The following is a 12,762-nucleotide window of genomic DNA, read 5'->3' as shown; positions in this document are numbered from 1 at the left end:
GATAGATCATTGCCCGTGGAGAGTAAATTAGAACTTATGAGGTGGGTGAGATTCTCTTAAAAAGGGAGACTCATTTGTCAAAACCTTTCCTATACTTCATAATAAATTTTAGGATTTGGTTTTTGTTTTTATTTGTAATGTGTATGCAGAGATTTTGAAAAGGTCTTGACCATAAACTGCTAAGTTTGTGACTGAAACACATTGGAAAAGTCATATTACAAATGAGAAAGTTTCCAAGGTGCATGGAGGTTGAAAAATAAGCTAGGATCTCAAGAATCAGATGGGATGGGTATGTGTTGAGAATGGAAGAGTAATTAGAAAAGTTGGGTACAGTATATGGAAGTATCAGGACAAAGACAAGTGGGAAGGTTCTGTAAATTAAAAAGAAAGACGGTAGCTGCAATCCTGATGCAGACGGAAATTCATGCAGAAAGTGCAAATTCATAAAGTAGTAGAGAGTTGAGAGGACTCATCTCAAATCTGATTCCTTCAAAGAAAAATTCTGTTTTTCAAGTGTGCTGCAAGTTTTTGGGTATGTTAAACTTTCAAGGTTTTTCTTGTTATTGACTGAAAATTATATAAATAATTTCCTGTAGAGAACCAGGCTAGCATGTTATGTAAGGATGACTGTGATTATCTTTCTTCAATACTGTGAGGATATTCAGCATGACTTGCCCCAGAATCGTAATCTTAGAGAGAGCAGATATGCAATAGACTACTTTCTGAAGGTCCGAAAAGAAGGGGTTGGATGGCTGAAAAATCATCCTTATGATCTGTGATCCAACTTGAAAATCTTCCAAGTAATCTCCTTTGACCACACCTAGCAGTCTTCAAAGCATTTTTCTCTGCTCACTTAGACAGATATCTTATTAGACATGATTTAAGTAGATTTCATGTATTTAATGAATTCAATATCAACATGCTGGTAATTTCCAAACAGATGATTTGATTTTACTAATGAAATGTGGGCTGTCATATCAATTACCGGGTCACTTTTGCCATGTAAGCAGGTATTGCCGTTAGTGCATATCTTGCAGTTCACTGTAGGCATTACTTAAGGCTCTTTGCAGCGTCCCTTTGGCCCCTAGCTGCAACTCCTTTCGTTCCTTTTACTGTACCTCCTTTCATATTCCCTTTCTCCCATCTCACTTTCCACCCTCTCTTAATAATTGATTCATAGTGCAGCTGCAAGGTTTTCCTCCTGTTATACCTTTCAATTTCCATTTCAGCATTGAATGACCTCATTGGTCCCAGTACTTGGCATTTGGCCTAAATTCTATATTCAACTGGGTCACTTTTGGCCTTTCAGCACTTAAGACAGTGAAAAGAGGAGTTGGAGTGGTTGGACAGCAAGATAAGGAGATCCAGAAAATAAAGGGAGATGATGTACAACGATCAAAAGGTGGAACTGGCAGAAAACCCCACAGTTGCACTAAGAAGTAATGGAGGTTAGACAGCAAGAGGGAAGAAAGGAAGCAGTAATGGAGGCAAAGTTAAAGGCTATAAAGTGGGTGCAGCTAGAGGCTGAATGGGTGCTGCAAGAACTCCTTAATACTGTAATGCCTACAGTCCACTGACTGCACTACCCCACCCTCTAGGGTTCAGTCTGGTGATCATTGCTGCTAGAGTCCAGGAATAAATATAGTAATAGTCCCACTTCTGAGTAACTGGTTAGCTTGAGTAAAAGTTTTTAAAAGAATTCAGTTTTCAGGTTGGTGTAATAATCTTTATGGAATAGTGCTTACTTTAGGACTTGCTCAGCTTCAGTTTTTCACCTCTAATTTTTATGAGCAAATTCTTTAGGTAACCCTTATAAATCTAGACATATAACTCACTGATGATATTATAGACAGTGTCCACTTAGAATCTCCTCTGACCAGAAAAACATCTCGGGGTTCATACATATTTACAGTACCTACTTGCTCATTGTCCAAAACATGCTCTACCACCTGTGACCAGCCATAGTGAATCAGGATGTAGCTGTTAGGTGTGACATTCCAAGGCTGAAAATAGATTGAGATGGTTTGAGCTTATGATAAGAGGTAAGTACAGTAGTAACCAGTTAGGGAAGTGGAAGGTAGCTGACCATTGGTAAAGCCCAAAAAGTTATGGAGAAAAGGAATACGATGGAAATGACCACGTGGGAAATGCATGAGTTATAAGAGAACAAATAGAACTCTTTATATTTCCACCCAAATAATGGGAACACTTGACATTAAAATATTCAATAATGATGACAGCATTACTTTTGAATATTATATTAGAGTTGCTGTTAAAAATGTAAAGATTTAGAAAATCTTAGACATTGATATGTAATTGATATGGCATAGTTTTAGGAAATGACCTGTCTAATCAGTTATGTTGGTAATGGTTAATTAATGTTTAATTAATATTTGACTGAAAGTTGAATGGAACTCATACTTGTATCACTTCCATTATTCATGTTCTATTTAGGTTGGTACGACATCATAAAGTTCATTTGAAATCTTTGAAAGTTAACTGTTGTATTAACCTTCATTTAAGACTAAAAATTATAATCACTTACACCTTTTGAAGCTGGGATGTCTATGATAACAATGTGATGTGAATTGCTGTTATTAATAAATTGATTTTCATATTACAGTTCATGGCTGTCGAAGTTGAAGCAGAATATGGAGGTTGTGGGTCATCATTCTTTGTGGCAAATTTGGTCATTGAAGAGCTTGCTAAAGTAGATGCTTCCATAAGTGTTTTTTGTGATATTCACAACACCCTGATTACAGCTTTGTTCCGTACATATGGAACTGAGGAGCAAAAGGCACATTATCTTCCAAAACTTGCACTGGAATTTGTAAGTATCCTAATGGATTTTTTTCAGAAATTACCTAAATATTTTGGTTATGTGTATTGAAATCTAGAGTCTTCTTGTTTATGCAAATTTAAAATCAGTTAATTTATTACGGTTACTACAGTGGTCTTGTTAAACTTATAACTAACTAATACCTGATCATAGGCAGTAAATAAAGTTAAATCACTACTTTAAAAGCAGACTGTTGGATCATGGATTGGTGGGACATACTCCCGGAAGGGGAAATCTGACTTATCTGCCGAGAGCATTTGTTGTACTTAACAACAGCTCTGAAATAAAGGAGCTGTTCATTTGATCATGAATTTTTAGAGTTTGTAATTCTCAGTCCAAATTCACAAGGGTTGGGGAAATTAGCTCCTTGTGAATTTAAAAAAACCATGAATCATTCTTTGTCCCAGAGAATGGTGTAATCGACCAGACCCATAGGCTAGTCTACATAACAGTGGGTGGTTTCAGTGACAGGGTGTTGGTAAAATGAATTCAGAGCACCTGAGATTACTTTAATTATTGACAGGTTCATTACAGTTATCAGTAACTAATAAGGAAACAATTCATACCAGTACAGTCCGACCTCAAAAATCAGGCATTCCATGGTCCAGGATGTTTTTGAATCAGCCGCCATTCGTTGTTGAGTGGTTACGAGGGCGGTGCCACACGTTTCAGATTTTGGATTTTTTTTTATTTTGATAGATTACACTATGCTAGGCTTTCTTTGCCTGTTCGGTTTCGGTAGTTAGCTTTTAACTAATAAATAAGCCTAGGAGCCAAAGTTCATTAGGTTAAATACAAATCTTCATACATTAAATCAGGCTTACCAACATTGTGACTTATCCAAGAATTCATCACTATTTCTTATAATTAAGAATCACATACTACTCTGTGCAGGACACTGGCATACAGACATCAAGTGCTGACATGAACTATCGAATCGAGAAACAGGCATTTGTTGATGTCAGTTACAGTAACCAACATGTTTATTAAGGGTTGCGTTACCATTGTCAACATGTCAAAAATTTGTTAATTTTCAATTTTGGCTGCCATAAATAAGTAAAGAATAAATCTTTATTCATCCTTCGCTCAGTGGAGAGGAAAGTGCTAAGAAAGTATGCCATTAAATTTGCATTTGTACCTGTGGTTGAAGAAACAAATAATGTGCAGGCCACAAAATGTTTTAGAAGAGGCAAAAGCAACATCCGATACTGGCAAAATCACACCTCTACTTCATTTAACTTACTGCGTTATAAATAAAGTAAGATGCATTTTTAAACCCAGCACTGATAATTTACAGCAAAAAACTAATCTCCGAAATGCATTTCATTTAGCAACTAATGGCTGTGATGATGTCAGTAAAATGCAGTCAGGTGATGGTTTTAAGAATGCAAACATTATCAGAATGCAAATGGCACCTGAACGGTATGTTCATAAATCATAATACAAAAATAAAATGACAGTAATGCATGAAATATAAGTGCATACAGTATATAAAACAAATTTTTATATAAGTAACTCATCAAGTAATTACATAGCTATTAGTTCACTTTACACGGCAGCTTGAATCCAAAATTTTGCGGGTAGCACTTCGCACGTCTGTGTAGGTGACCAGTTCCACCCACTAGCAGGGATATTAGGAACGACTTTAGCAGATAACTTCAATCGGTTCCTGCAGTGCTTTGGTGAACACCGAGTATGGCGGCAGCTGTATTAATTATTTTCCAGATATAATATCTGGATTTCAGTTGTGTACACATCCATTGGATCACGTATTAGTAACCTTCATGAAGTCTAAGGATGAGTTTTTCCTTGTTTTGTTATTAAGTTGATTCATCAAGAGAATTTTATTTAAAAGTCTTTTGTTTACATCTAGGCTTGCGAGCCGCCGGTAATAACTCTGCCCTAAAAGTAATCCTCGTATGTGTTACGCCATTCCTCGTATGTGTTACACCATTCCTTTAGGCTGAAACTTTTGCATTATTTTTTGTTTACCAGGGATAGATTACTTGCAAGCCTTTGGTATAATTTTGCCTTAAAATTAATTTCAAATGGTGCTTTCTGGGCAGACACCCGCAAGCTGCCGATATAATTACTTCAAAAGTATTTCTTAATTGTTTCATCATTCTTTTTGGGTAATCCAAGCAAAATTATTTTTTTGCCTTGGCTACGTGCGTGCTGCGGATGTAAATTTGCCCTAAAAAGTAATTCTTGCATCTTGCGCAGATTACTTGCAAGCCTTCAGTATACAGTCATTTTGCCTTAAAATTAATTTTCAAATGGTGTTTCCTGGGCATAGGCCCTCGCTAGCTGCCGATTATTTGCCTTAAGGTAATTCTTGGATGTTTTGTCATTCTTTTAGGCTAATCCAGGCAAATTTTTTTTTTGCCTAGGCTACTTGCAAGCAGTTGATGTATTTTGCCCTAAAAGTAATTCTTGCATCTTACGCCATTCCTTCAGTCCAAATTTTACATCAGTGGGGTTTACAGGGCGTAGACTTTTGCAAACCGTTGTTACATAATTGCCCTAATTCGTCATTCTTTAGGCCAAAGATTCACATTTTATGTTTGTTTACCGAACCTAGTATACTTGCTAGCCATTGGTAAATAATATCGTAACCCTCACATTTTCCCTTGCAGAGAATTGAAAGTGTAAGGGCAGAAAGTAGTAAGGAGAGAACGGTGCTTATTACGCAGCTCCTAGATTATATAGCAAGCTTCTTCTTAAGCTGAGGCAGTTTGAGGATTTGAAGTCTTTCAAAACAAACTTTGACTTTTTTGTTTATCAATGCTGTGATATGGAATATCAAACAGTGAATGTGGAACTTGCAGTGTGATGACGCATGCTCAGGGCAATACATCTGATGAATAAACTTAATTTGATAATGGAGGCCCTGCAAGCATTTTGGAAGTGGTGCCTGACCTAGACAAGTGTAAACAAGTAATAAATTATAAACAATATTTATTGTCAGCCGAGAATTGGTCCCAGTATTTGCTTCATCAGTATATTGTGTGGAGTACTCACTTCGACAGTATATTTGCTAAGTTGGAACTTTTTCTGAGAAGCTTCTCATGTCTCCTGTGCAAGGATAACACACGTCTAGGTTGATGCACAGGTTGTGAACGTTACGAACGTTCCACACTTCCAGTACCCAGAAGCAGCGACTGGCGCCCACTTCAGCCTGACGCCAGGTCATTTTACGATCACTAGATGGCACCCACTGGTGCCATCTACCATCTTGCTCTGAGCAGCCAAAGGCACCCAAAAGCACCTGAGCACCCACGGATGACTCCTACCATGTGGCAGCAACTCATGCTCTGTGCAGCGAAGGAGCCCCAAAGCCCCCGAACTCCCAAGTGAGCCCATGGGCAGCAACTGGAGCAGACAGTCAGGCATGTACAAAGCTGACATACCCTTTTTCTCTCCTTCTACTAGCCCTCTGTGTTTATCCACTCACTTCCACGCCTGGCTCCCTAGCTTCCTTCCCATACCATCGCCAGTCTTGTGTCTGGGTTAACAGAAAATTAACCTTGCAAAGTGAGTGTTGTGCAGTGGAGGAGGTGATCATCTGGCCTGCCGGTCCTCCTAGACCTAAGTCTCTGTCATACTCCCCTTCACCTGGGAGAAGTCATACTGAATGTCCAAGGGGGGCTGGTGGGATTTACCTCTGGTAATTGCCCCCTCGGTCAAACCTGTTGCATATTCCCAGGTATTGACAGACAGCTGCTGAAAAGGTATCTGCATGGAGGTGTAGTAGAGGAGGTGGCTATCCGGCCCTTCGGATATCCTAGACCTAAAGTCCTTGTCATAATCCCCTTCTCCTGGGAGAAGACATACTGGCGGTCCAAGGGAGTCCAAGGGCGTTTGTCCCCGGGTAGTTGCCCCTCGGTCAAACCTGTTGCACATTCCCAGGTATCGACAGACAGTCACTGAAAAGGCGTCTTCATGGCAGTGTAGTAGGTTATCCATCCTGTCGGATATCCTAGTCCTAAAGTCCCTGTCATACTCCCCTCTCCTGAGAGGAGACATACTGGCGGTCCAAGGGAGTCCGATGGGTTTTGCCCCCAGGTAGGTGTCCCTCAGTCGAGCCTGTAATCCAGGTACAGTATCGTCAGACAGCTACTGGAAAGGCTTCTTGATGGAAGCATAGTGTTTCAATGTGTAGTGTGAGCATCACTCGAAATGGTCTTCCAGAGCACTGGTCTTCAGCCAGCTAGGCTGATGCCTCTTTTTGGTGCCAAGTGTTTATCCAGTGTTCGATGGAGTACCCAGTGACCCCCTTTGGGCGCCCATTGTCCAAAGTACTTGCTTCGGCAGTACATATTCTAATTGGAACGATGCAGAGAAATTAGCATGGCCCTTGCGCAAGTTGTCACAGTTTGTGAAGCCTTCCACATACAATTTGTGAAGCCTTCCACAATTTTTGATCAGCGCCTAGGTCTTTTCATTAGAAACACTGTTGTTCTTTTTTGGGCACTAGTTCCCAATGGAACGCCTGGCTCCAGCTTCCTTGTAGTCGGCGTCAGTCCCCTTTGCCAGGTGCCTACTCTCTGTTCAACACCCAGCGTCCGCTCACAAGCTTTGTTTTTTCTCTGTTGAAGGATTGTGGCTGGCCTATGGAGGACTATGTTGTACTACAGAATTTTGTGGTCTGTATGAGGTACAGTTGAGCCTATGGGTTTTCCAAGTGTCCGTCCGGGTATCAAGAGTCCGCAGAGTCAGCAGTTGGTTCGCAATGTCCACAACGCTGCACGATGCTTTACAAGATTGCTCGGTTGTCTACAGTGGAGACGAACCAGAAGGCCTGTCTTCCCAGACAGGGTTTTCTCAGTTTGGGGACCTGTTTCTCGACCTCTAAGCTGCATTTTAGGTCTTCTCATGAGTCATCTCTCCTCCTTGTTTGATCTTTCAGTTTCTGGACTTCACATCAGTCTTGACGTAGAACGACTGTCTTGACCGGAGTACTTTGGTTACAACTGGGACGATGTAACACAGTCGGACACCGTCACCTTTTTACTATAGCCCCGGATTAAAGTCGGACCTACAATGGCGGCTGTACATACTTAGATGAAGAAGGGAACTCCCTTCTTCCTCTAAACCCAGACCTAGTCTTCTACTTTACACCTCGGATCTTGGTCGAGAAACCCACGGGTGAACCGGAAACTTTCCGGGTCGCTCCTGTGCGACAGTTACAGTCTGGCGTCAGCTGCTGTCTGGCATGAGCTATAGAGCTTCCAGAGCCATGAGCTTCTAGCTCGTCTGGCTTCCAGCTTGCTTGGTGCCCAGCCTGTTGCCAGCTCTTGCTCCGAGCATCCGCTAGCTCCCACGAGTGCCCGCTAGCTATCCACGGGCGCCCACTAGCTCCCATGAGCACCTGCCAGTCCCGAGCTCTTAGCTTAACTGGTGCTCAGCACTTGTGGTGCCAGCTACAACCTGACACCAGATCATTCTCTGAGCATTCAAGCCCTCTCCAGCTCTTGTGGGAGAATAGGGAGGTCTCTGTCCTCTTGGAGTTTCAGAGGACCATCCTCTACATATGGTGGTATGGCAAGATCCATTTCATTCACTGACTAGAATGTATTGCTCCCATGGACTTCTAACTTGGGATGCACTCAGAATTAAGAGAGCAGTTTGCCTTCTTTTAAGGAAAGCTAAGGACGTCATAGTAGCCTCTACCTCTTTAGCTTGAATACATTTTATGCCTCGTACATCCATTCTGCCTTTGAACTACTGAGAATTTAATCGTCCTTCATTTCTCACTATTTTTAATGGAAGTTAAACAGTGTTGAATCTTTCAGTGCCTTAAGACCATTTCTAGTGATTGGCATGGTATCACGGAAAGAAGCATAGGATTGTTTTTTCCTACTGTCTCTTCACCTTGTACAGGCAGTCCCAAGTTATCGGCAGGGGTTATGTTCTGAGGGTGTGATGATAACTGAAAATTGGCGATTTTCGGGGCTTACCAGCACCGAAAAGTGCTGAATTTCAGTTATCAGCGCCAGTACCTAATTATCTGCGCCCATAAGCAGAATTTGGCAATTTTCAGCACCTAAAATTGCAGATTTTTGCCACTAGACAAGTGCCATAAAACCGGATCGCCATTAACCAAGCTCACCATTAACGGGGGACTGCCTGCAATGAGGTGAAGAGATTTTGCAGAGCCGGCGTGCTGGGTTACATTGTACCCGAAGCACCCACCACTTTCAGTGGGTGGGTTATGGTTCTATCTTAGTGTAGGTGACAATGTAGTCTGTCTGTTTTTATTTTGATGCTACTCCCAGGGCAAGGGCGAGCACCTATCATGCTTATCAAGTGATCCTGATCTTCTAACTCGCCTGTTGCCCAGTTCGCTGGGCAACAGTTACAGTCTGGTGCCAGCTATAGAGCTTCCAGAGCCACGAGCTTCTAGCTCGTCTGGTTTCCAGCTTGCCTGGTGCCCAGCCTGTTGCCAGCTCTTGCTCCGAGCACCCGCTAGCTCCCACAAGTGCCCGCTAGCTACCACGGGCACCCACTAGCTCCCACGAGTGCCTGCCAGTCCCGAGCTCTTAGCTCAGCTGGCGCTCAGCGCTTGTGGTGCCAGCAACAGCCTGATACCAGATCACTCTTCTAGCGTTCAAGCCCTTTCCAGCTCTGTGGGAGAATAGGGAGGTCTCTGTCCTTTGGAGTTTTTCAGAGGACCATCCTCTACATACGGTGATATGGCAAGATCCGTTTCATTCACTGACTAGAATGTATTGCTCCCATGGACTTCTAACTTGGGACGCACTCAGAATTAAGAGAGCAGTTTGCCCTTTTTTAAGTAAAGCTAAGGACGTCATAGTAGCCTCTACTTCTTTAGCTTGCATTCATTTTATGCCTCGTACATCCATTCTGCCTTCGAAATACTGGGAATTTAATCGCTCTTCTTTTCTCACTATTTTTAATGGAAGTTAAACAGTGTTGAATCTTTCAGTGCTTTAAGACCATTTCTAGTGATTGGCATGGTATCACAAAAGGAAGCTTAGGATTGCTTTTCCTACTGTCTCTTCACCTTGTACAGGCAATCCCCAGTTATCAGCGGGGGTTCTGTTCTGAGGGTGTGATGATAACTGAAAATTGGCAATTTTCAGGGCTTATCTGCGCCAAAAAGTGCTGATTTTTGGTTATTGGCGCCTCTGTTAGGTAGTATCACGCCAATACCTAATTATTGGCACTAATAAGTGGAAATCGGAGATTTTCGGCGCCGAAAATTGCCGATTTTCGTTGCTAGACAAGTGCCGTAAAACCGGGTCGCTGTTAACCAAGCCTGCCGTTGACTGGGGACTGCCTGTAATGAGGTGAACAGTTTTTTGCAGAGCCAGGGGGTTACGTTATACCTGAAGCACCCACCGCTTTCAGTGGATGGGTTGTGGTTTTATCCCAGTGTAGGTGACAATGTTGTCTGGCTTTCTTTATTTTGGTGCTGCGCCCAGGGCACGGGCGAGCACCTATCATGCTTATCAAGTGATCCCGATCTTCTAGCTTGCCTGTCGCCCAGTTCGCTGGGCAACAGTTACAGTCTGGTGTCAGCTGCTGTCTGGTTCCAACTATAGAGCTTCCAGAGCCACGAGCTTCTAGCTCATCTGGCTCCCAGCTCACATGGCACCCATCCTGGTACCAGCTCTTGCTCTGAGCACCCGCTAGCTCCCACGAGTGCCCGCTAGCTACCATGGGCGCCCGCTAGCTCCCACGAGTGCCTGCCAGTCCCGAGCTCTTAGCTTAACTGGCTCTCAGTACTTGTGGCTCCAGCTACAACCTGACACTAGATCATTCTGCAAGTGTTCAAGTCCTTTCCAGCTCTGTGGGAGAATAGGGAGGTCTCTGTTCTTTTGGAGTTTTTCAGAGGCCCATCCTCTACATATGGTGATATGGCAAGATCCGTTTCATTCACTGACTAGAATATATTGCTCCCATGGACTTCAAACTTGGGATGCACTCAGAATTAAGAGAGCAGTTTGCCTTCTTTTAAGTAAAGATAAGGACGTCATAGTAGCCTCTACCTCTTTAGCTTGCATACGTTTTATGCCTCGTACGTCCATTCTGCCTTCGAACCACTGGGAATTTAATCATTCTTCATTTCTCACTATTTTTAATGGAAGTTAAACAGTGTTGAATCTTTCAGTGCCTTAAGACCATTTCTAGTGACTGGCATGACACCACGGAAGGAAGCATAGGATTGTTTTTTCTTACTGTCTCTTCATCTTGTAATAAGGTGAAGAGGTTTTTTGCAGAACCATGGTGGGTACATTGTACCTGAAGCACCCACCACTTTCAGTGGATGGGTTGTGGTTTTATCTCAGTGTAGGTGACAATGTTGTCTGGCTGTTTTTATTTTTGTGCTACACTCAGGGCAAGGGCGAGCACCTATCATGCTTTGCTAGCCATTGGAGTACTTCCTTCGTTGCAAAGTTCCCACTAAGCAGGAGGTTACCCATGACTTTACTGCCACGCTACTGTGAATTATTTTAAGATGAGCATGTACCTGAGGCAGTATCCTAGTATCTCTCTTAGCTGATAGGTAATGACAAGCATTGGTTTTCAATGCTAGCAGTTTTTTCTGTTTTCAGGTTCATTATGTACTTAGTGTTTTTGGAGTAGAATATGTTCATGTATCCCACCTCTTATCAATGTGGGAATCAGCTATGTAATTATATGGTAAGTTACTTATATAAAAAGTTTTATATATACTTAGCAAGTAATTACATGATCAGAGCCCACCCTCCTCCCTGCTGATGGACATAAAGCTTGAACAGATTGAAGTTATCTGCTAACGTCGTTCCTAATATTCCCGCTAGTGGGCGGAACTGGTCACCTACACAGACGTGTGAAGTTTTACCCTCGAAATTTTGAATTCAAGCTGCCATGTAGAGTTAACTAATAGCTATGTAATTGCTTGCTAAGTATATATAAAATTTTATTTTATTGTAAAAATTTCATTTTATTAAAATGATCATCCTTAGTACAAATGTTATTTGAATTTTGCAAACTGATATTTGTTGGTGTAACAACCTTTATGGGGTCAAGAGTTTCTCTCTCTCTCTCTCTCTCTCTCTCTCTCTCTCTCTCTCTCTCTCTCTCTCTCTCTCTCACACACACACACACACACACACACACACACACACACACACATACACATACATGTAGGTTTAAAGAAACAAAAGCAGCAGATTTTGAGGTTTTTGCTGAAAACAAAAGCCAGAAATGCTTGAAATGCCAGAGAACATTGAAAGGTGCCAGGAGATCAGAATTCAACAGTGTGCTTTTAAAGTGTGCTTTTGAAGCAGGCCAGAATTTTCTTAAGGAACTAAACATAACGTGTGAAAGTGATTATTCATAAGCTTTGTTCTACTTTTGATAATATAGCCATATATATGGGAAATGATCTGGCAAGATTTTATTTACAGAGGGGTTTTTTAGGGGTGATTTCTTTTGTCCGGAATTTTCTGTGGTCTGGCTATGGCCTGGTCCCAAGGAAGCCGGTTTTAAGAGGTTGTACTGTAGTAGTGAATAGATTAGGTCAGTGGTCTGGGTAAACACACTTAATATGACAATAATTTTCTTTATGTTAATTTAGTTAAAGCCACGACTAACAAATCCCACAGTTCCACTCTGTCATGTAAACATACACATAAAGAGGTTACTTTTGTTGTAGGTATTGTCTTTGCAACAGCTCATTGGCGTCTGTTCCTGATCTTTCAACCTATCAATCAGTCATTTCCTGTGGTACCCACAGGGATGCATAGGGCCTCGATGAACTCACACCACCACGTTCTGTCCTGGGCTAACTCCTCAAGATCTCCCCAGCATTTGTGTCCTGCTTCCTGCCTCGTTGTCCTTAACCTTGTCTCCTTTGGCCTACCTCTACCTCTTCTACCAAGAGCAACCCACCCTGGTGTATCTCATACTAT

At 42.0% G+C, this 12,762-nt stretch overlaps 1 protein-coding gene and 1 pseudogene across 1 annotated transcript in view; both read left to right on the top strand.

Annotated features, from left to right (window-relative positions):
* The window catches only part of LOC136843727 (short/branched chain specific acyl-CoA dehydrogenase, mitochondrial), a 180,052-nt gene that overhangs the window by 72,657 nt on the left and 94,633 nt on the right, over positions 1-12,762 (top strand). Inside the window, exon 4 of the mRNA XM_067112362.1 lies at positions 2,624-2,830. Within this exon, the coding sequence (XP_066968463.1) occupies positions 2,624-2,830 (207 nt within the window). The remainder of the gene's footprint in view (positions 1-2,623; positions 2,831-12,762) is intronic.
* On the top strand, positions 7,140-7,240 carry LOC136844506 (U6 spliceosomal RNA; annotated as a pseudogene).

The sequence above is a fragment of the Macrobrachium rosenbergii genome, chromosome 12 (assembly GCF_040412425.1).
Source record: "Macrobrachium rosenbergii isolate ZJJX-2024 chromosome 12, ASM4041242v1, whole genome shotgun sequence".
Lineage (NCBI taxonomy): Eukaryota > Metazoa > Arthropoda > Malacostraca > Decapoda > Palaemonidae > Macrobrachium > Macrobrachium rosenbergii.
Note: the sequence above shows the minus strand (reverse complement) of the source record. Positions and strands in the feature narration are given on the sequence as shown.